General features: G+C 44.0%; 2 protein-coding genes across 9 annotated transcripts in view; one reads left to right on the top strand and one right to left on the bottom strand.

Annotated features, from left to right (window-relative positions):
• Positions 1–11,435: 11,435 nt before the first annotated feature.
• id1 (inhibitor of DNA binding 1, HLH protein) lies at positions 11,436–12,473 on the top strand. The gene is made up of 2 exons (XM_054784741.1): positions 11,436–11,902; positions 12,052–12,473. Exons 1-2 carry the CDS (start codon positions 11,540–11,542, stop codon positions 12,085–12,087), a joined length of 399 nt encoding a protein of 132 aa, XP_054640716.1. The 5' UTR covers positions 11,436–11,539; the 3' UTR covers positions 12,088–12,473.
• A 2,464-nt stretch (positions 12,474–14,937) lies between these two features.
• The window catches only part of LOC129186453 (nuclear receptor coactivator 3-like), a 33,347-nt gene continuing 24,127 nt past the window's right edge, over positions 14,938–24,157 (bottom strand). For 3 of the 8 annotated variants that reach the window (XM_054784746.1, XM_054784744.1, XM_054784745.1), the window contains 11 exons: positions 23,196–24,157; positions 23,011–23,131; positions 22,690–22,908; positions 22,377–22,586; positions 19,923–20,040; positions 19,424–19,586; positions 18,741–19,091; positions 18,532–18,663; positions 18,215–18,449; positions 17,933–18,122; positions 14,938–16,804 (listed from right to left, as the gene is read on the bottom strand). The exon at positions 23,196–24,157 is cut by the window's right edge and continues 3 nt beyond it. In XM_054784746.1, coding sequence (XP_054640721.1) covers positions 16,519–16,804; positions 17,933–18,122; positions 18,215–18,449; positions 18,532–18,663; positions 18,741–19,091; positions 19,424–19,586; positions 19,923–20,040; positions 22,377–22,586; positions 22,690–22,908; positions 23,011–23,131; positions 23,196–24,157 — 2,987 coding nt within the window. In that variant the 3' untranslated portion in view covers positions 14,938–16,518. The remainder of the gene's footprint in view (positions 16,805–17,932; positions 18,123–18,214; positions 18,450–18,531; positions 18,664–18,740; positions 19,092–19,423; positions 19,587–19,922; positions 20,041–22,376; positions 22,587–22,689; positions 22,909–23,010; positions 23,132–23,195) is intronic. The other 5 variants (XM_054784751.1, XM_054784743.1, XM_054784749.1 and 2 more) reach the window with 4 other exon arrangements.

Consider the following 24,157-nt stretch of genomic DNA (forward strand, 5'->3'; position numbering starts at 1 on the left):
CAGGCTCATCCAGACTTACAACCAAGTGGAATTACAGCATTTTTGGAGTATAAGACAAGAAAATACCAGCAGAATGTCGACTGCGGTGAATCGTGAAGCTGGAAATATTCTGATATGTTGGCTTGTTGTCAACGTTTACTTCTGGTCACATGACATCGACGGGTTAGTGACGTCATGGTTTTCAAAAAGCAGAGGATTGTTTGTCTATACAGAAACGAGGAGCCGGCGTTTTCAGGTTTTCCAGTCTGGAAATACCGTTTCAGGGCACCCACACGCCGTTTCCGTGCAGATGAGAGCCTGAAACCATAAAACACTTTTCCCTTTTGACCTGAAAGCGTTTCCGTGTGGATAGCCTCATAATCATGAGTTGAAAGTTGGAAAAGTAAGGTTATGATAAGTTATGATAGTTATTTGTTTATTCTTTGGGAGTGGAGCGGGTTGGCTGGGGCAGCTGGCCAGCAGCAATCAGCCTTGTCCCCCCATGGGCATCTTCTGGCTACCAGCTGGGAACAGCTGGTCCCCCTTCTGCTACCAGTGGACCTGGACTCTGTTGGAGTCCTGGGGAGGCCATAGCCTCCCAAGCTAGCATTCACAAGTAGACGGGTTGTGCTAATGAAGAGGCCTCATTAGGCAACACTTCCAGTTTGTATGGAGGTGCAGCTATTGTTGACCGTGTGGCTGCTGGCCTCATCAGGACAATGGAGAAGCTCATCAGGTTGTGTTGGCAGTTTTACTGTGACCTCAATGCCAAGGCAATGTAAACTCAGCCGACTGTCCACTGTGTGTGTGTGTGTGTCCGTGTGTGTGCGTGTGCGTGTGTGTGTGTCTCCAGCAGAACTGTTTGCTGGAAGAAGGGGTTAGAGGGGGGGTAAGAAAGAAGTGGATGGATGAAGGACTTGGGTGTTATTAAATTTGCAACAAGCCGTAACACTGTCTCCCATTGTTACCCCCCACCCGCCCCTGCCCTCCCCCAGGCCGTGATCGTAGAGAACACCACCACGCATCCCCTCCATCTCACCAAACACCCCCCTCCACGCTCACACCCCCGACTAAAGCTCTCTCTCCAGGCAATTGCCACTGGAGTGGAAAGTATTCCAGAGCACAATGTCTTTGCTCTCAATGGTGCTTTAGCATGCCACCAGTGCGCTGTCACCAGCAGATGGGGAGCTAATTAGAAGCCATTAAAGGGCTTTGATAGTGTGTGTGGGAACCAGGCACAGGGAGATGGACACAGCGGTGTGAGGAGGGGCCTGCTGAATGCACACACACACGCGCACACACACACACACACACACACACACAGGCGAGAAGGCGAGACCAAACTGTCGCTGTCGGGCCAAGGACGCAGACCAAAAGACACCTGTGGACCTTCAAAGATAAGAACCTAACTACCAGATGCACATTGCAACCTGCCCAGTAGCTCCCAGAGAAGAGCATCCACCCGTCCCTCAGGGAAAAAAACAGCCAGCAGTCGGCTCCGGCCAGTCTGTGCTGCTGATGACACATCTCTGAAGCAGGACTCCCACAGGAAGTGACTCCCAACCACGGGTCCTCAGTCATTAGAGAGGCCGGGCGGCTTGCAGGGAGGTGCCAAGCCACACCACACCACAGTGCACCAGCATCTCCAGGAATCCACCGCACACAGCAGCTGATACACTCAACCGCACATTCAACTTCCTGTCCACACAAAACATGTGACGATGCGCTGTGGTAAAACCACGCACACACCCCTCCCACGCTCATATGAGCCTCTCCACACCTGCACACAGGTGTGATCTTTATCTAGCAAACAGGAAGAGCCTGACTGGGAACTGGAAACTAATCCCACAGCTGCGAGGAGGCAGCTTGTGTGTGTGCAGGTTGTCCGTGATGTGATGTGTTTCTTCTCAGTCCTTTGCAGCACTTTGTGGTTCTTCCTTCATGTCTTCATAAGCTGTCATAAGCATTGCTGCACGTTCTCTCGTCTCTCGTCTCTCGTCTCTCGTCTCTAGTCTCTAGTCTCTAGTCTCTAGTCTCTCGTCTCTAGTCTCTAGTCTCTAGTCTCTAGTCTCTCGTCTCTCGTCTCTCGTCTCTCGTCTCTAGTCTCTAGTCTCTAGTCTCTAGTCTCTAGTCTCTAGTCTCTCGTCTCTAGTCTCTAGTCTCTCGTCTCTCGTCTCTAGTCTCTAGTCTCTAGTCTCTAGTCTCTAGTCTCTAGTCTGTAGTCTCTCGTCTCTCGTCTCTCGTCTCTAGTCTCTAGTCTCTAGTCTCTCGTCTCTCGTCTCTAGTCTGTAGTCTCTAGTCTCTCGTCTCTCGTCTCTCGTCTCTAGTCTCTAGTCTCTAGTCTAGTCAGTTAGAACGTAGCGCCACCTGAACACAGCAAGTCAGCAAACTTGAAATGGAAAAAGGTAAGCCAACAAACTACTGTGCCAACTAGTAGAAGGTGGGATGGGAATAAATATCAGTCGAGGATGACCGCAGTTTTTCTAAATCATTCATTGGTTTCAAAAAGTCAGATGAAAACCGAAACGTATGAAAACCAAAGCAATTTTTCCAATGTAGGAAATAATGTCAATATTTGATTTTTGAAAATAAATATATGTCCGTATATAAATATGTATTTGTAAAGAAATATGATATAAATAAGTACATATATCTATTAAAAATAAATATATGTCCGTATATAAATATGTATTTGTAAAGAAATATGATATAAATAAGTACATATATCTATTAAAAATAAATATATGTCCGTATATAAATATGTATTTGTAAAGAAATATGATATAAATAAGTTCATATATCTATTAAAAATAAATATATGTCCATATACGTTCCAGACCCCCAAAGTATGAAGAAATATGACATTTTAAAGAGAATCATTCTAGTTTTACAAACAGAAAACAAAGCCAAATCATTCTACTCGACAGACAAATGAAATGGACCAGTTTGACATTTGGCATCATTGTGACCTTCATTCAAGATGCTGATGAGGGAGGGGGGAGAAGATGTCATCTCCAGACTTTGCCATGAGCTTTCTTTTCAAGTCAACAATGTTTCACACCTGTTTTATCAAATTGCCGGCACTCGCAATTTTCTTTGGTCCCATGGCGGGTTATTTTTACGATAGTGTATTAGGGCCACGTTGAAAAAAAAAAATTGGCGATTTCAAGAATTTCCGAGAGAAAAGGCATAATTTTATGAGAATAAAGTCCTAATATTCCGAGAAATTTACAAGAATAAAGTGTTCCATTTACGAGAATGTACCACATTATTCTGATTATATTAGAATAAAGTGGTACATTTGTGACACTCACGTGTTGATGTGAGGGGGGGGTGTCACACGTGTCAGAATTTATTTTATTTTTTATTTATCCTTTATTTAACCAGGAGAACCTCATTGAGATTAAAATGTCTTTTTCAAGAGTGTCCTGGCCAAGAGGCAGCACAATTTACAGAATACATCAGACATTCGTACACATAATCATACAAAATAAAACAATAAAATACAAGGTAATAAAAGTAATCAGGCAAAGCATTTACAGCAGGATCATTTCTCAACCCAAACATTTCAAAGTCTCTCAAAAGAGTAAACTGAGACCAACTGATCCAGCTTCAAGTCAGATTGGATCTTATTCCAGGAAAATGGTGCAGAATAACTGAAAGCCTTTTTTCCTTGTTCTGAGTTGACTCTTGGAACAGTCGACATGATGAAGTCTTCAGATCTCAAGTTATAGCGATCAGTTTCTCTGGGCAACATATGATCACATATATACCTAGGCAGCATAGCTTTATATACAAAATATGATCACATATATACCTAGGCAGCATAGCTTTATATACAACATATGATCACATATATACCTAGGCAGCATAGCTTTATATACAACATATGATCACATATATACCTAGGCAGCATAGCTTTATATACAAAATATGATCACATATATACCTAGGCAGCATAGCTTTATATAGAAAATATGATCACATATATACCTAGGCAGCATATCTTTATATACAACATATGATCACATATATACCTAGGCAGCATATCTTTATATACAACATATGATCACATATATACCTAGGCAGCATAGCTTTATATAGAAAATATGATCACATATATACCTAGGCAGCATAGCTTTATATACAACATATGATCACATATATACCTAGGCAGCATAGCTTTATATACAAAATATGATCACATATATACCTAGGCAGCATAGCTTTATATACTAAATATGATCACATATATACCTAGGCAGCATAGCTTTATATACTAAATATGATCACATATATACCTAGGCAGCATATCTTTATATACAACATATGATCACATATATACCTAGGCAGCATATCTTTATATACAAAATATGATCACATATATACCTAGGCAGCATAGCTTTATATACAACATATGATCACATATATACCTAGGCAGCATAGCTTTATATACAACATATGATCACATATATACCTAGGCAGCATAGCTTTATATACAAAATATGATCACATATATACCTAGGCAGCATAGCTTTATATAGAAAATATGATCACATATATACCTAGGCAGCATATCTTTATATACAACATATGATCACATATATACCTAGGCAGCATATCTTTATATACAACATATGATCACATATATACCTAGGCAGCATAGCTTTATATAGAAAATATGATCACATATATACCTAGGCAGCATAGCTTTATATACAACATATGATCACATATATACCTAGGCAGCATATCTTTATATACAAAATATGATCACATATATACCTAGGCAGCATAGCTTTATATACTAAATATGATCACATATATACCTAGGCAGCATAGCTTTATATACTAAATATGATCACATATATACCTAGGCAGCATATCTTTATATACAACATATGATCACATATATACCTAGGCAGCATATCTTTATATAGAAAATATGATCACATATATACCTAGGCAGCATAGCTTTATATACTAAATATGATCACATATATACCTAGGCAGCATATCTTTATATAGAAAATATGATCACATATATACCTAGGCAGCATATCTTTATATACAACATATGATCACATATATACCTAGGCAGCATAGCTTTATATAGAAAATATGATCACATATATACCTAGGCAGCATAGCTTTATATAGAAAATATGATCACATATATACCTAGGCAGCATAGCTTTATATACTAAATATGATCACATATATACCTAGGCAGCATAGCTTTATATACAAAATATGATCACATATATACCTAGGCAGCATATCTTTATATACTAAATATGATCACATATATACCTAGGCAGCATATCTTTATATACAAAATATGATCACATATATACCTAGGCAGCATAGCTTTATATAGAAAATATGATCACATATATACCTAGGCAGCATAGCTTTATATAGAAAATATGATCACATATATACCTAGGCAGCATATCTTTATATACAAAATATGATCACATATATACCTAGGCAGCATAGCTTTATATACAAAATATGATCACATATATACCTAGGCAGCATAGCTTTATATACAAAATATGATCACATATATACCTAGGCAGCATATCTTTATATACAAAATATGATCACATATATACCTAGGCAGCATATCTTTATATACTACATATGATTACATATATACCTAGGCAGCATATCTTTATATACAAAATATGATCACATATATACCTAGGCAGCATAGCTTTATATACAACATATGATCACATATATACCTAGGCAGCATAGCTTTATATACAACATATGATCACATATATACCTAGGCAGCATAGCTTTATATACAAAATATGATCACATATATACCTAGGCAGCATAGCTTTATATACAAAATATGATCACATATATACCTAGGCAGCATAGCTTTATATACAAAATATGATCACATATATACCTAGGCAGCATAGCTTTATATACAACATATGATCACATATATACCTAGGCAGCATAGCTTTATATACAAAATATGATCACATATATACCTAGGCAGCATAGCTTTATATACAACATATGATCACATATATACCTAGGCAGCATAGCTTTATATACAACATATGATCACATATATACCTAGGCAGCATAGCTTTATATACAACATATGATCACATATATACCTAGGCAGCATAGCTTTATATACAAAATATGATCACATATATACCTAGGCAGCATAGCTTTATATACAAAATATGATCACATATATACCTAGGCAGCATAGCTTTATATACAAAATATGATCACATATATACCTAGGCAGCATAGCTTTATATACAAAATATGATCACATATATACCTAGGCAGCATAGCTTTATATACAACATATGATCACATATATACCTAGGCAGCATATCTTTATATACAAAATATGATCACATATATACCTAGGCAGCATATCTTTATATACTACATATGATTACATATATACCTAGGCAGCATATCTTTATATACAAAATATGATCACATATATACCTAGGCAGCATAGCTTTATATACAACATATGATCACATATATACCTAGGCAGCATAGCTTTATATACAACATATGATCACATATATACCTAGGCAGCATAGCTTTATATACAAAATATGATCACATATATACCTAGGCAGCATAGCTTTATATACAACATATGATCACATATATACCTAGGCAGCATAGCTTTATATACAACATATGATCACATATATACCTAGGCAGCATAGCTTTATATACAACATATGATCACATATATACCTAGGCAGCATAGCTTTATATACAAAATATGATCACATATATACCTAGGCAGCATAGCTTTATATACAAAATATGATCACATATATACCTAGGCAGCATAGCTTTATATACAACATATGATCACATATATACCTAGGCAGCATAGCTTTATATACAACATATGATCACATATATACCTAGGCAGCATAGCTTTATATACAAAATATGATCACATATATACCTAGGCAGCATAGCTTTATATACAACATATGATCACATATATACCTAGGCAGCATAGCTTTATATACAACATATGATCACATATATACCTAGGCAGCATAGCTTTATATACAAAATATGATCACATATATACCTAGGCAGCATAGCTTTATATACAAAATATGATCACATATATACCTAGGCAGCATAGCTTTATATACAACATATGATCACATATATACCTAGGCAGCATAGCTTTATATACAACATATGATCACATATATACCTAGGCAGCATAGCTTTATATACAACATATGATCACATATATACCTAGGCAGCATAGCTTTATATACAAAATATGTGCTTTTTTTCTTGTAAATTAACAACTCTCGAAATCTCTTTTTTGTTTTTTTCTTCCAATGTGGCGCTAATACTCCATCGCAATTTATCGCTTAATTATAAAGCACAGACGGTGAGTCGCCAACGTTTGGCCACTGGATTCCAGTACAGGACAAAGTGATGATTTTGTTACACGCTGAGGCAAAACTGGGGTGTTAGCAACCAAAGTTTGATCTGGAGAAGGGGGTAGGATGAAATAAGCCCCTTGTCGGACACATTGGATCGTGCAGGTGTAAACATGTGATGTTCCTCATGCAAAGAAGTAAAGCATACAGTACATCCATTCATCACTTCATCTGTCTCAGAAACGATTCATTTGTCATGTTTCAGGAAGTAGTATAAGTGCAACAGAAGAGTGCTGGAATTTCCTATTTCCTCTGAAGGAATTCCTGACCCCAACTTTTTGCGGATAACTTCCTAATGTAATGTCATGTCATGCCATGCGCTCTATTGGCAGGACGTACTACTGCAGGAAATATGCTTCCCCTCAACCGAATGGAACAATTTAAGATACACGTTCAGAAAATGAATCAATTAGAGAGTTGCCTTGATAGCTGCAGGGTGTTGCGACAGATTGCCACAAACGGTGGCCATCAGCGGTATAAAATAGTGATAGTAACGAGTCCCGTGTCAGTAATAAAGGAGGGAAGCAGGCCCTGACATACTGTCAGTTCAACTTTTCTTTGCCCTCCTCTGGCTGCCTCTTCCTTGTGTCTTCTCTCGCCTTGATGTGCTGTAAACAGGCTAAAAAGGGCCCAGCTGTGTGGAGTTATTGTAGGTGTCAGTAGGAAGTGCTGATAGCTTTTGCAGCTGAACAAAAGCTGGATGAGGGGAGCGGAGGGGTGCTCCAGACACTGTGGCTCCAGCCTAGATTCTCTCCCACAATCCCTGCATCTCAGTCCCATTGTTCTGCCCACCCGGCCCTCCCACCGCCCCCGTCAGCTGCGACCTGGGACAGAGGGCAGAGGGGGGCGAACAAGGGAAAAAGGAGCATTTTCAGGAAAAACTTTTTACAGGTTACGGCAACAGCCAGGAGAAAGGGCTTTGCTGCTAGTTGGATGTGTGAAAAGAAAAGTGCAAATGTGACAACAAGCTGCTTCTTTTCACTTCACATACGATCATTTCACATACTTGCTTTTATTTCATTTAAGCCAGGTTTTAGGCAAATATGCGCAGTATGCCACAAAAAAAACAAACATGCTTTACAAAACTACATCAAGCGCATCACATGTTTACAGTCAACATGTCCGAAAAGGAGTCGGAAGCAGCAGAGCTTATTGAATCTTAGCCATCAATAATCATTTCTTCACTTGGCTTCTTAGCTTATTTGTCATCGTAAAACAAACGGATGCGGGCGTGTAAGAGGGCAGCATGGCTCAGGTGGTCGAGTGGTCGTCTTCCAACCTGAAGGTTGCGGGTTCGGTCCTCCTGTGATTGTGTCAAAGTGTCTTCGGGCCAGACACTGAACCCCCAGCTGTCACCAGTAGGTACCGTAGATGTGCTAGCAGCGTCAAAGCGCTCTGAGTGCCCTGGAGGTGGAAGTGAAAGCCCATTTAAGAGTTTGTCATTCATTCATTTCAAACAATGCAGGTTGAATGTAACAGCTGACAGTTGAACAAAGTAGAAAAATAAATCCAAATTAGATTTATATTGTCAAGCTAATCTTGTATTTTTACAATACAATACAATAATAAATGTTCAAAAAACATATCAAAATATTTCAATAAATCAACCATAATATATATACTAAATATATATCAATCATAAATAAGTATACATTCATTTTGAAATCAATATTTATTTATTTCTGCTTTTTTTGGTCATTATTGTCATCATGGCCCCCTTCCCTATAAAGGACTATGATTGGACAAGCTCTTCTAGTTTGGTAAGCATCTTTCTTTTCTTTTCTTTTCTTTTGTTTCATGGCTTGAATCCGTGTGTTCGTCTTTCTGTTACAGCAACATTCCTTCAACAGTCCAGGCTGGTTGATCAAAACAGTCCAATTAGGCTTAGAGTCATTTGTCATTTGAAAAATGCTTACAATTAAGCTTGCAGCTCACAAATGAACTTTTGGCTGAGCTGGAAGTGGAGACTGTATGTGCATCTAGATATTTATTTGGCATGACAAGGACATCCCACCTGAGATGTTTTCTACCCGGCACAGTGGAGGGGGGTCCATCATGCTTTTTCATTCTGTGGAACACCGGAGCTTCAGGTGGTGGGGGGGGGTCATCAAACGGATGCAGATGTCACGGCGGGCGTCCCTCATGACCGAGGGCCCTCATCTGTGTGGTACCAGCTGGGTTCTTCAACAGGACAACGCTGCAGTTCACAATGCTGGCTTGACCAAGGACTTCTTCAGGGAGAATAACATCACTCTTTTGGTCCATCCTGCATGTTAAATCCCATGGAGAACATTTGGGGATGGATGGCAAGGGAAGCTTTTAAAAATGGCCATCAGTTCCAGACAGTTGATGCCCTTGGAGCAATGTTCCCACAAGCCTCCTGGAAACACTGGCATCAAGCATGCCCAAAGCCATTTTGGAAGTGAACAAGAACGGTGGAGCTCCTCATTACTGAGTCCTACTGAGAACATTTGTTGTTCTGCTTTGGAGACTTTTTGCTTCTTTTTTGAGCGGTGGTCTGAAACCTTTGATCAGCTGATAAACAGCCTACTCCAGTTGAATTGTTGTTTTCAATCAATGACTTTTTCAAAGTGCTTTTTGTCTCTCCCCCCCCTTCTTGTTTTTGCATATTGTAGCTCTACTTAAAACCTCATTAAGATCCAAATGTGCAAAATGCAAATTCTAGCAATCTTTCAACTGCTCTTAAGCTTTGGATCAGGAGTGTGTGTTCATACTGTGTATACTTCGCAGAAGAAGAAGAAGATGATCAAACCACAGGAGCACGTGAAAGCGATCGTGTGAAAGAATGCAAGTGATGTTGTGTTCAAATGTTAATTCGGAGCTTTTCTTTTCCTCCTCCACCTCCTCCTCCTCCTCTGTGGCGCCCGTGCAGGTGCGCGGGGCGGTAATGTCATCTCACTGCTTGAAGGTGATAAATGGAAGACAAAGCTCCGGAGCTGGTTTGTTCTCAGGGCAGGTGAATGGACGAGCGAGGAGTGCAAGTTCTCTTGTTTGACGTTGCCATGGAGACCGCCCGAGCGGCGCCAGGCTGACAGGCGTCAAGGCTCCAATGAATGGATGACGTCACCGCGCTGGCGCCTGCCAGTCTGCGCGGGCTTGTTTGGACAATCTGAGAGGATGGGGGGGGCGGGAGTTTCACTACAGACGCTTGGGGTGGGCGATACTGCACGGGTTGATATCGACTCATAGCAATACTTGAAACTTTGAAAGCACCAGAATGATTTTGTGATTTTACATTTTATCCTCATGAGTTTAATCAGAATAAAACACAGGACACATTATTTGTGAACAGCGTCACAATGAATAAAGAAAGCGACTGCGTGAGGTCAGCACAATAATAAAAGTATTGTCTTTATGACATACAACCAAGAAGTTCAGAGTGTGAAATAAGTGACAACTTATTCCCTTCATTAGTAAACATTATAACTCACGACGTTAGAAATGACAAATAAACAGGAGACACGTGACCTAGCCCTGCACTAATACTGGAATCGATCCGAAACTGATACTGCATTTGGTTTCGATGTATGTATCTAGCGTGTCCCCCCCCAACGTGAAGGAATGCAGAAAAGGTAGTAAAACTCCCACCGCTGGCTCGCATTCAGCTGTTGTACATTTGGAGCATAAAATAAGTTGTGCTCGTGCATGCTTGACGGGGGTGGCAGCTGTTTCAATATCAGTGCATCGCCACCAAGATCGGGCAAAGGTGTGGCACCTGCACGTGGACAGCTCACATATTAGCCATAAAAGACGCACATTTGTTTCCATTTGGACACCACCCCTCACAGACCGGAAAGCCCGATAACCAGGCGAGCTCCGTCAATGGCTGGAATTGTGGCGGCGAAACAACCCACTGGTTCAAACGCGGCCACGCGATTGGCTGGCCTCATTGAAACAGGGCAACTAGGTTCCGCCCCCAGCTGCCGCTTGGCTATATAAACCCGGAAGCCACCTAATGTGGACGTTGCGAACTGTCAACATTGATTCTCGGAGGAGAACCAAGAACAGAAATCCGCTCGCTTTTGGAACGTACGAGCAGACAACATCTCAACATGAAGGTTGTTGGATCTACATGCGCCCTGAAGAGCAAGGTCGGCGGCGAGGACGTGGTTCGGTGCTTGTCCGAGCAGAGCCTGACCATCTCCAAATGCAAGATCCCGCTGCTGGATGAGCAGATGAGCGCCTTCCTGCAGGACATGAACAGCTGCTACAGCAAACTCAAGGAGCTCGTTCCCACCTTGCCCACCAACAAGAAGGCGAGCAAAGTGGAGATCCTGCAGCACGTCATCGACTACATCTGGGACCTGCAGGTCGAGCTGGACGAGCCGGAGAAGAGCCGTCATCAGGCGGTCGGCAGCGTGCAGCGCACGCCGCTCACGACCCTCAACGCGGAGCTCGCCAGCATCGCGGTGGAGGTGAGCGTCTTCTCGTCATCTTCTCATGCTGGCTCTGCAAAACGTCTTCAACGTGATGACGACGACGACGACGACGACGACGACGACGACGACGACGACGACGATGATGATGATGGTGTACTCATCGATCTCTCTCTCTCTCTTTCCAGAACGGCTGCTCTGATGACAGGATCATGTGCCGCTAAGAGCTCGTGGAGCATGACCAGGAACCCCCACAAGGCTTCCAACAAGATGGCACCACATCCAGGAGAAACCTTGAACTGTGTTGGGACGTTTTACACCCCCCTTCCCCATTCCTGACATGGAGATGTCTCATCATGCTCTCCATTCATCCGAGGGCCCTGACTGAGGGAGGTGTCCACATCTAGACCGGGTTGGCCCCAGGTGTGGGGGGGCCAAAGCCTGCAAGATTGCGTTCCATTCTGGTGTTGAAGACATCATTCCACATTTCTGTAAAGAAAAACATTTCTCAGATTCCTGAGCGACAAAGCGTATTGTATATTACAATGCCACCTTACCTTACGTGAACATATTGTTTCCTGTTTTTTATTAAAACATTATTTTTCAACTACGACCGCCTCTGCTTTCATGGTGTCCCAGCTTTAAAAGATAACGTGGGGGTCCATTGTCGTACTTGTTGTGCATTAAAGGAGCTCAATTGCAGGTCAATGTTGGCAAGCTTTCTAAAAAAAACATAACCTTCATGTTATAGGAGCTGGGGGTGGGTGATACGGCAAATGTTGGTATCCAAGTAAAAAAAAAGGGGTACCTTTCCCTTGAAGATCCTTGATTTAAACATGTTCAATATGATAAACACAAAACATTTCACGCTAAATAAAAGAGGCCTATTCCATTTTATTACATACAATTTAGTAAAAAGAAATGTAACAATATCGACAGTGTGACAATCAATATACGAAAGTATGGATCGGTAGTGTTACTACCCTTGGTATCGATATGATGGGTAGCGTCCACCCCCCCAATGATGGGGTAAGCATCTAATATGTCATTATTAATTAATTGGATTTTTAGCGTGCGCTAAGGAGGGCCAATAAAAAATGAGCTGTGGCCTAAAAATAGCCCCCAAGCCGCACTTTGGACAGGGCTGATACCCGGAATGTCATTCCGTACACCTGCTTATTATGGGCTGTGATGTGTTCAATGTTGGAGTTGTTCATCCTCATGCTATGGGTGCCCCCCTCCTGAGGGAGGGGTGTCCAAAGTGCGGCCCAAGGGCCATCTTCAGCTCGCAGCTCTCTTTTTAATTGGCTCCCGGTGTATTCCAAAAGTGTATTGATTGTTATTGAGCTGTGTTGTTAGATGTTACACAAATTTAAGGACATGTTGCCCTACATCCAATCGGTTTTTAGCATCTTGGTGCATCAAAGTTGCTGGAATAAGTTAGGACACCCGTGTCCTACAGGGCGCAAAGTGCTTGTCGCAGTCCAGAGAAGCCGTTAAGTCAGCCAGTGTTACATTTGGAGCTTAACAAGCCAAAGCAGGTGGTCATAGACAGTTAAATGCCTCGTTTGGCTCACGGACGGATCGTGTTACAAGAGGACCTTTCACTTGAAATCTATCAAAGACAAGCAGAGTTTGACCTAAATCAACAACTGGTGAATAGTTTGAAAAGTCTGCCTGCTTGTTCTCAAGCGATGATAAAATATCCTAACGGCAAAAAGTGCATGGGGGACAAGATAAAGTGTCAGCCGGATAGAAAAGTATTTCCCTCAGTTAGTTTGGTTGTGTTGTGGAGTAAATCAGGGGTTAAAACACGGCTTTGGCGAGGGAGGCGATTGGTTGGAAGATTTATTCTGTCTCCCTGGTGCAATGTTTTTCCCATTTCCCTGTGGTGCGATGCGCACAGCTGCAGGCCGGCGTGGCCAGCGTGTGATTGTGTTTGTGTGATAGCTTTGTGCCAAGGGCAGGGGAGGGCGGCGGGGCCTAGACTGAGCGGCGCCTCGGCACACCTGGGGAAGTTCAGGTTAAATAGCTCCACATTCCTCAACACACAGCTGATTGAAACATTAACAAACACTAATCCACGGGCCAGGCCGCAGATGGGCCGGGAACCACGCCAGCACAGGGAGGGAGGGAGGCTCGCTCTTTGGCAGAGATTCCCACACTACACGCTGGTGATAGAGATCTGCTACGCACGTCATTTACTCACAACTTATTTGTTCAAATGCACTATGATAAAGCTGACATTTTCTATAATGTGTATGGCAACGAAAAAACACCCACTTTTAAAGAAAGTAGCTTATATGTGGTGTTTTTCTACCTTGCTTCTGCTGTTCACCACGCCATTGACGGTCATGGACCCGAAGGGCTCCAATTTTTTTAGTAGGTGGCGCTCTCCAATGGCTATTTTATGCTATAGCAGTAATCGGGTGAAGGTGAGGCACCGTTCAAAGGCGACATTGCCCCCTGCTGGCCAAAGCGCAAGATGCGTCTTCAAATCTTGAAACTTTTTTGTTTCAATTCGAGTCTTCAGATCTTTGCGTGCACGTGCGAGTGCGTTCACACTGACAGGTACGGCAACAGTCCCCGGATGTTACACTCCTAATGCTGAGCGGACATCCGCAGTCGTCGTCGTCGTCTTAGCTACGTATCAGAAGGGGTTGCAATTCACAACTAAAAAGAGAGAAGAAGCCAATAAATATTGTGACGGTTACTTCCGGTACGTGGGTAACGACAGCCATCGATTTGGGACAGCACTACACTGAAAACTCGTGCCCTCAGGAACTAAGTACGCAGTGTACATTGTAAGCCTTAAAGTACGTAAGTCCGCGAATTGAAACACAGCCTGTTTGAGTGTTAGCAATAACATTGCTTATTGTCAATCAACTTCAACACTGTTCAACTGTCATGCCTGCACGTGGACGTACTGAGCAAACTGAACAACAACAAATGGATATGAAATATTATTTTCATATTTCTATAGATATAAAATATCTATTTTTGTCATTTTTTCCTCAGAGGAAATCTTGAATGAAGGATACTTCATCATTTTAGAAAATACTGCAGTTCTAGTCCATATTTTCCCATCAATAACTTGACACATAGTGGCTTTGTTCGTTTATTTTGTAAACATAATATACCAGGTGATGTGCCCGCTGATAATCAGGGGTCCACAATCAAAGTGTTTAAATAGAAATTTGTATTTACATCAATATCAACATCAACTGGGAAAAAAAATCTGTAATAAACATCCTGTAAAAATGACAGCTTTTCATACCTCAAACAGCTAAAGGATCTCTTGCATCTCTTTGCACTTCATTCAAACATTAAAAAGTTATTTCCCCAGCCCCCAAAGTAACAAAATCTGGCCATAAAATGAAGTTGTTTCTTAAAAAAATAGATGAGCTATTGATATGCCTTGAGGTGGACTCTTCTGGTTTGGGTTGGGAAACCTTACGCAGCGAGGAGTTTCCAGTCCTTTCTCCACTACGCCGAGAGCTCATTGCTGCACAACAACTTTAGCCTAAATGACATAACCATTGCACGCGCTGACAGAGCTGTGATATGTACCCATTTACCATTCACATAAATCATGTATATCATAGAATGTACACCAGAAACCTTGAGAAGCGATACAAAGATGCGGGAAAATCTCTTTGGATTGTGCATGTTGAACAGGTAGAATCGGAGTCCAAAAGAAAATGGCTAAAAAATACACTCCATGGAAACGAAGCAGGAAGGAGAACACTGCAAGGACCACAAGCGTTGTTGTTCTCGTCTTCATTGTGCTGCAGTGAGACACACATCTCGCACGCCACCCAATAAAATAGCTTTACGCGACCAACAGTCCAAAAAAAAACTTCCAAAAAGAACAAAAAAACAAACCTTGAGTTTGTCAGATCCATGTCACATTTAAAAGTGCCTCACTAACACATGGAATACACACATGTTGTCGGAGAATAAAAAAATACAGCCCTTAAAAAAAAGACAAACAAGGGAAGGGAGAGCCCATCAGACCTGCCACATTTGGAAAGGATCAGGGAAAATAAACAAATCAGCTTTGACCTCCTAGACACAAAAATACAAGCAAGTCTGACTCTGTGCAATAATAGGCCTTTAAAATTATGTTTGATATATTTTGCAGACTATTTACAATTCATATTCACAAACATCTAATACTGCAGTACCGTTCGTTTGATGCTCGGTTACGGTGTCCAAGAACACACACGTTATTGCTCCGATCTGCATATGCTAGTAAAGCGTGTGCTTTTAGCTTCCAATGACTTGAACATCCAGACCAATGGAAGAAAAGAACATTAGAAAAAGGAAAGCCATGGTTGTGAAGGCATGGATTCCATACAGAAACCTCCAGGTTAAAGTGCAGCCAGAGACAGTTGTACCGTCATCCCGTTCTGCTCAACAGTCTCACACACACACACACACACACACACACACACACATACACACATGCACGCACGCAAGCATACACACAAGGCTTCAGTTGGAGATAAAACCTGGCACAGTCATCCTCAGGGCAAACTTCCTCTTGGATGAGCAGTGTGTTGTGTTACGTTGGTGCCGCGTTTGACGCTGGAGAAGGCGTGTGTGTTTTCAGGGACTCTTCAGGACCCTTCTGGCCGGGGCTCCACACGTCCTCAGCAATACTTCTGCCAAGAGATAACAGGTGAGGAGAAGTGTCGTGCAACATCAGCAGAATTAGCCTCATCTACCCGATCAGGACCCATCGGCATGCGACCCATTCCCATGGGGTTCATGCCCATCTGGCCCTGCATGGGCCCCTGCATTGGAGTCTGCATCTGGCCCATTTGTGCCGAGCCGCCCCCACCGACTGCACCGGGTCTGCCAATGGAGCTGTTCATCATCATGTTCCCAAACTGGCCCGGGTTGGCCTGCTGTGGGAACTGCTGCTGGGGGTAGGAGCTGGATGACAGACACAAAGAAATACTGAGCCGTGCACTACCACCCCAGGAGTGTCCCAAGTCCAAGTGTTTTTCTAATCAGTACTTCAGTAAAAATACAACTGAAAAATAATTTGAATAGAGTGAAATCACAATCCATCCATTTTCTATGCTGCTTATCCTCACTAGAGTGGCGAGGGTATGCTGGAGCCTATCCCAGCTGACTTGCATGCAAACTCCACACAGAGGTGCCCGAGCAGAGATTCCAAACCAGGTCTTCCTGATCTCCTGACTGTGCGGCCAACATGCTAACCACTAGATCACCGTGCGGCCCGTGAGGTCATCATATTACAAGTAAAAAATAGCATAAAGTTAAAACATGAAAGGAAACACGTCCGAATATGAGAAACAAAGCAAAGAAAAATTTGGAAAGTTAAGTTGGGAAAAAGTTATAATACGATAAAGTCAAACTTTACTAAGAATAAAGTCAAAATTAAAAGAATGAAATCCAGATGATGAGAGGCCGGTGGCACGGTGGTCTAGTGGTTAGCATGTTGCCCAACACACTAACAGTCTGCAGATGGGAAGACCTGGGTTGGATTCTCCCTTGGGCATTTCAGTGTAGGGTTTGCATGTTCTCCCCGTGTGTGTGGGGGGTTTTCTGGGTACTCCGGTTTCCTCCCACATTCCAAAAACATGCATGTTAGCTTCATTGGAGACTCTAAATTGTCCATAGGTATGAATGTGAGTGTTTGTCTATATGTGCCCTGCCATTGGCTGGACACCAGTCCTGGGTGTACCCCGCCTGTCGCTCCAAGTCAGCTGGGATAGGATCCAGCATACCCCCGTTACCCTAATGAGGATAAGCGGCATAGAAAATGGATGGATGATGAGATAGAAGTCATGAGCCATGTGATGAGAAAAGGTGCAACGTAACACAAAGCTGACATGCAGGCTGTTTTCCTCTTTAAATGTAAAAATATCTACATGGGTTGCTTTCAGAGATGCTTTGATTTTTAAGGAAGCGTCCCATGGTGTAAAAAGCCTGAACACCCCTGTACCACACAAACGGGGGTGCATAATGACCGTAACAAGCGTTTAGTAGGACTTCTTTCTAAGTGTTTGCTGGAGGACGTTGGAGGCAGCGTACTTTTTACGAGGCATTCCACCCGGCGGCCAGCCCTTCATATCTCCTGATGGGTACATGGACCCCCCCTGGGGATTTCCTTGCATTCCTGGCATCATGTTCTGAGAAGGCCCTCCCATCCGTGCTGCCATCATGTTTTCTGGGGGGCTGCTACCTGGAGCCATAAATGACGGCTCCCCCTGTTGGTTCATCCCTGCAACAAAGCAAGAGCGGTGACGTGCTTGACATACCTAACCACAATAAGACAAACAAACACATGATAAAATCTCCCTCCACGTGACTCACCATAGTTACCTCCATAGTTGAATCCCGGCTGTCCTGGCTTGGTCATGGCAGGACCTCCGATGGCGTTGTCCATTCCTCCTGGTGCGGTGACATTTGGAGGAGGACTGAATCCTGCTGCTGCCCCCTGTGTCTGCGTCTGCTGCTGCATCAGCATCAGCATCCGCTGCTTCCTCATCTGCATGGTCATCATTTCCCTGCTGCGCTGGGCCATCATCTGAGCGTTCAGGAAACCCGGCTGCCGCAGAAACAAACATAGAGAACACTGGATACAGGTGCGAAGTGGAAACTTTAAACGTGATGGATGGGTGATGACGCACCTGACCACTCATCCCAGATTGCATACCATGCTGCATGCCAGGCTGCATGCCAGGGCGCATGCTGGCACGCATGGCAGGGTTTCCCCCAGGGGTGTTTTCCATCTTCATTCCTTGGCGGGTCTGGTTGATAAACTGTCAGATGAGAAAACAATAGCAGCTGATGCAGTGAAGGTAGCGTATCTACAGGTATAAAGTACACCACGCATCACCTGCTGTCCTTGTAGTCTCTGCTGAAGCTGCAGCCTGAGAGGCTTGGTGGCAGTCATCATGCGAGGTCTCATCATGTTTACACGGGGGTTTCCCATGCCCCCCATGCCCGGGAAGCCTCCTGTCTGGCCCATCGGATTCATCACAGGGTTGAATCCTGCTGGAGATTGGCCGGCTACCGCGTTGCCACTGTAACCGGGCTGCATGCCCATCGAGGGCGGTCCGGATGGCCCGGTGTATCCTTGGCCATACATGGGCTTTTGCTCAATGCCAATGGTCGAGTCGGGACGTGAGAAAGGCTCTGATGGGCCGCAGTGAGACGGTCCCTGATTCTGGCCGTCAGGTCCCTGGTTCTACAGTACGAAGAGAGAAGACGTGCTCCATGTACAACATGTTGTACACGTACAACACATACACGTACCACACGTAGTACACGCGCCACACGCAGTACACGCGCCACAACCAGTACACGCACCACAACCAGTACACATTCACAACCAGTACACGCACCACAACCACCACACGCAGTACACGCACCACACGTAGTACACGCACCACAACCAGTACACGCCCCACACGTAATACATGCACCACAACCAGTACACGCACCACAACCAGTACACGCACCACACGCTACAGTAGGTAACCACCACATGGCAACTGGAATTCGTAACATCTTCCATACCTGGCCTACTATTTCAGGGATGCCAAGGGCTCGGTCTATTTCCTGCAGCGCAATAATGTCAGCAGTATTAAGCAGAGAGTCCAGCTGATCCAGAAGCACCCGCTCATCACTCGGTCCCTCGCTGCTGGCAACCAGAAGGTCTAGGGGGTTGCCAAACTGTTCCCTATGACAAACGGCATCATGAGGTGTTAAGGCATTGGTATTGCAGGGTGTTATTGTGGGTAAGGATGCGGCTACATGGCAGAATATACTGTCGAGGGTGCTTACTGAGATGATAGATTTCTACGTGGTTGCTGACTGTAAATATCATCAGCTTTTCTCATGAGATGCCGTCCACCAACACACACTGTCGCATGCTCATGAGAGGTACAGTACGTTGTTACTAGGATTATTATTCAATAGATGGAAGATATCTAGTCACATCTAGGAGGTCTATGTGGCACCAAACATCATTTTGAAAAAGTGTAATGATGTCAGCAAACAAAAGCCTTGTGTTTACCTGTTGGTGTTACCCTGCGGTCGTTCCATCCCTATGGCAGAGTCCGGCCAAGAAGGGGAGTGTGGTGAGGGGGCGTGCCCGCCAAATGGACTCATACCCACATTGCCCTCATTGGTGCCTACAGAGGGAATAGTGGGTGCTTCAGATGATCCACATTTTAATGTATTACAATGAACACTGACTTCAAAGGGGCCGTAGTTGGGTCTGCACAGCACATTGATTGCTACTGCATAGTAGTTTGACCAAAGCACGTCAAAGACACGTCATTGGGACACACAGAAAGTGTCTTAAGTGTTCTTAAAGGAAAACTGCACTTTTGGAATGTTGCCCATCATCCACAATCCTTATGAGAGACATGAACACACATGTCTTTCTCTTTTCTGTGCCTTCTAAAGATATAAAAACAGGTAAAAAGAGGCAGCTCATTACGGCACGTAACGGGACAGACCGATGCCGCCTGCAAAGACTGCTATTAAAACTCCTCCAACAAGGTTTGATGGTTTTCTATCCATGCTGTGAGCCTGTAGTAGCACGTACATTCATGCTAACATGGAATACTTACACTATTTTTGTCCTTTTAAAAAGGTATAGTTCTGAACACACACGTAAACAGTATGGCCACGGCGCTCCATGAGCATCTTCATCACATACACAAGAACACGCCGGGACACGGCAGGAGCCAAATATAACACCCAGCCATCTGTGAGGTGTGGTGTTTTGGAGGAGGCATTTTTATGATGTGAATGTATTACTCCTTTGAACGCATATTGTTTTGGAAAGCGTTTGTGTAGGCTCTCAGTCGTACAGGAGTTGTCCATCGAGGACTAAGAGCTGAGCTGCAAGACTAAGAGCTGTGGGTTTTGGTCTCAGTAACCTGCTGAACACAGGGTCCAAATTAAACCTCAAACCACCATTCCGATTCAATGATGGGTTCTGTTATTTGACAAAAATAGCTTCCTTTACTCCTCTTTCAAACCATCTGTTTTCTTTGGCCAAAATCTTTACCTCGCTGTCCTGAAAAGAGTGATTGGTAGCTTTAAGGTGTAGATGTACTGCTGATTGAGGACCACTAGAATTGTCCCTGCGATGTTGATAAAGCCTTTTTTGGAGCATTTGCTTAGTTTCCCCAATGTAGTGCTCTTTGCATTCCTCATCTTTACAGTGGATGGAATAGACCACATTGTTCTGTTTTTGGTTTGGAGCCTTGTCTTTAGGATGCACTCATTTTTGTCTCAGGGTATTTACTGGTTTGAAATAGGTAGGAATTTTGTGTTGCCATAAGATCCTCTGCAGTTATTCGGAGACCCCCGCTACATAAGGGACTACCACTCCTCTCCTTTTTGCTTCTGTGGGCTTTTGGGTTTCTTTCCCAAAGCTTTTGGGTTTCTTTCCCAAAGCCCACAAAAGCCCACAGAAGCAAAAAGGAGAGGAGTGGTAGTCCCTTATGTAGCGGGGGTCTCCGAAAAACTGCAGAGGATCTTATGGCAACACAAAATTCCTACCTATTTCAAACCAGTAAATACCCTGAGACAAAAATGAGTGCATCCTAAAGACAAGGCTCCAAACCAAAAACAGAGCAATGTGGTCTATTCCATCCACTGTAAAGATGAGGAATGCAAAGAGCACTACATTGGGGAAACTAAGCAAATGCTCCAAAAAAGGCTTTATCAACATCGCAGGGACAATTCTAGTGGTCCTCAATCAGCAGTACATCTACACCTTAAAGCTACCAATCACTCTTTTGAGGACAGCGAGGTAAAGATTTTGGCCAAAGAAAACAGATGGTTTGAAAGAGGAGTAAAGGAAGCTATTTTTGTCAAACAACAGAACCCATCATTGAATCGGAATGGTGGTTTGAGGTTTAATTTGGACCCTGTGTTCAGCAGGTTACTGAGACCCAAACCCACAGCTCTTAGTCTTGCAAATGAGGTGAAGCCAGGGCCGAGCCAGAACAATAGATGCTAACGAGCCAGTATCAGAGTCGTTCATACCCAACTCAGGGAGCGACACTTCCCTTTTATCGGAGGTGTTAATAGCAGGATAGGATTATACCACTACTCCGCCCAGGCTTAGTGTAAGGAACCAATAGGAGGAGGGTGTTGGCACAGCAATTCCGCCCACTCTTACTGTATTTAAGGCCTAGGCTACCAGCACTCATTAGTTCGCTGACGAAGCTCTTCGGATGAGGAGCGAAACGTCCGACACCTTCTTCACAGAGGTACAAATGACGTCTCAAGAAGCCTTTCCCTTGATTGTTTTAGAAAGGCAAACTCTTTACTTCAATGGCCCAGCAACTAAGCAGAACTACGTTCCGTACATAACAGATCAACACTTCTACCTGAGATTCATTGTGAGTTAACTGTGGACAAAATGCAATGAAATATTTGGGTTTACGGACAACCCTAGTACACACACCTACAGTAGTACTACTGCAAGGAAAGGCAGGCGGCGTACCCATATCCATAAGCTGTTGCTGCAGAATAGACCTGCTGTTTCCCGGCACACTGCTTGAGCGGTTGATCATGGGTCCGCCCACTGGGCCAGAGCGACCTGGGTGACCTGGTCCCGTCATAGGGCCGGCGTTGGATCTCACCATTCCCCAATCCCCCGGCCCTGCCATCGGAGGGCGCTGTGGGATTCCCATCCCTCTGCCCATGCCTCCTGCTCAACACAAGAGTGTCATGGACAACCAAGCTTAGCGACGCGGAAAATGTTGGTAGACTACATTAAAATGGTTTAACAATTGTTTAACAGTTGCTTTTTTTACTTGTTGGATTGCCTCGTGGCGGAAAGCCATTGGGGATACCGCCAGGTCGGATTGGAGCATCCATGTTCTCTTGTTTAATGAGTGTGGGACACGGGACATTCCTTCTTCCAGCCAAGCCACCTCCACCTCCACCTTCCCCTCCCATTGACTTAGCATCCATGGACAAGGTTCTTTTATAGGGCCCTTGCTGACCTGGAACCATGGCACATGCTTCTCCATCTGAAACACACAAAATAGACAATGGGTTAGCTTCCATAGGTACAGGTTTGATGGGAAAGCACAGCTCAACATGGTCAAGGTTGGACCGATCTAACTGCTGACCAAGTAAAGCGTCAGGAAGATTTCCCTGTTTGTTTTCTGCATCTTTTCCTGATCTGGAATCGGGCTCTGGGTAGAATCCTGAGATATTCCTGGTTCCTAGGATGGTCTCCAGGGTCTCCGTCTGGAACAATGAGAAATCATCAATGATGTTGGCCAAAAATATGATTTGATTTTCAAACTGTTACCTCATCAGAAGGCTCAAGCTTGACTTTGCTATCCATGGTGTTGGACTCGGAGCTGGTGACTCCTGCCCCTGGAGTTCCTCTCCCCTCTAGCTCTTCCAGTTTTGGTTTGATATCAACACCCTCTTTTGTGTCATCCTTATTAAGGAGGTAGTGGAGGAGTGCATGGGGTTTCTCCTTCTTAGGGCTGTGCTGCTCCTGCTTTGATTCTGATGCTCTAACTCCTCCGACGGCTGCGGTTCCTACCTCAGACATGCCGGAATCTAAGCTACTCTTTCCGGTGGCCTCAGCTGTGATGCGAGCCACCTCATCTGGAGTGTTCCCATTTTTTAGGAGCTTGTGGAGGATCTTGTGTTTCTCTTGGAGTGACTGACTTGTAAAATGCCCCGCATTGCCGGAGGAGGACACTGCACCATGACCTCCACCTGTAGAGGAAGACACGCCAGTTGAGGAGGAAGGGCTGGTGACACCTGTTGTTCCTTCTTTGCCATCCGCCACGGAGCTTGCTGGGTGATTAGGAGGCGCCAGCTCATCTGTCGGGGAAGTAAGAAGCTGCAAAAGCTTCTTGTGGGTTTTGTCAGGTCCCCGTCGATTTAATTCACCCATATTTGGTCCCGTCTCTCTGCTAGCCTGACTGTCTGGTTTGTCTGGAGGGCAGTCGCCGGTGGGCGTGTGGGAGTGCTGCTGAGACTGTTGGTCCCCTGGTGGCCCCAATGAGCTGGCCGGGATCTTTGAGTCGCAGTGAGATGGGACGCTGGGCTTGCATGGACCACCTGCTGCCTGGTTGGTGGAACTGATACCTGGTGAACAGTCAGGCTTGTGTGTGGTGGGGGAGGTAAGGGGGGAGGGCAACGGATTGCCCACACCCTCACTAATGGCTTGGAGAGCATTTAGTGAGCTGCTGGAGTAGGTGGTGGTCCCACTTCCTGAGTTACCCGGGTGACTGGAGCTCATGGGAGAGTTCA

This window comes from Dunckerocampus dactyliophorus, chromosome 8, assembly GCF_027744805.1.
Source record: "Dunckerocampus dactyliophorus isolate RoL2022-P2 chromosome 8, RoL_Ddac_1.1, whole genome shotgun sequence".
Lineage (NCBI taxonomy): Eukaryota > Metazoa > Chordata > Actinopteri > Syngnathiformes > Syngnathidae > Dunckerocampus > Dunckerocampus dactyliophorus.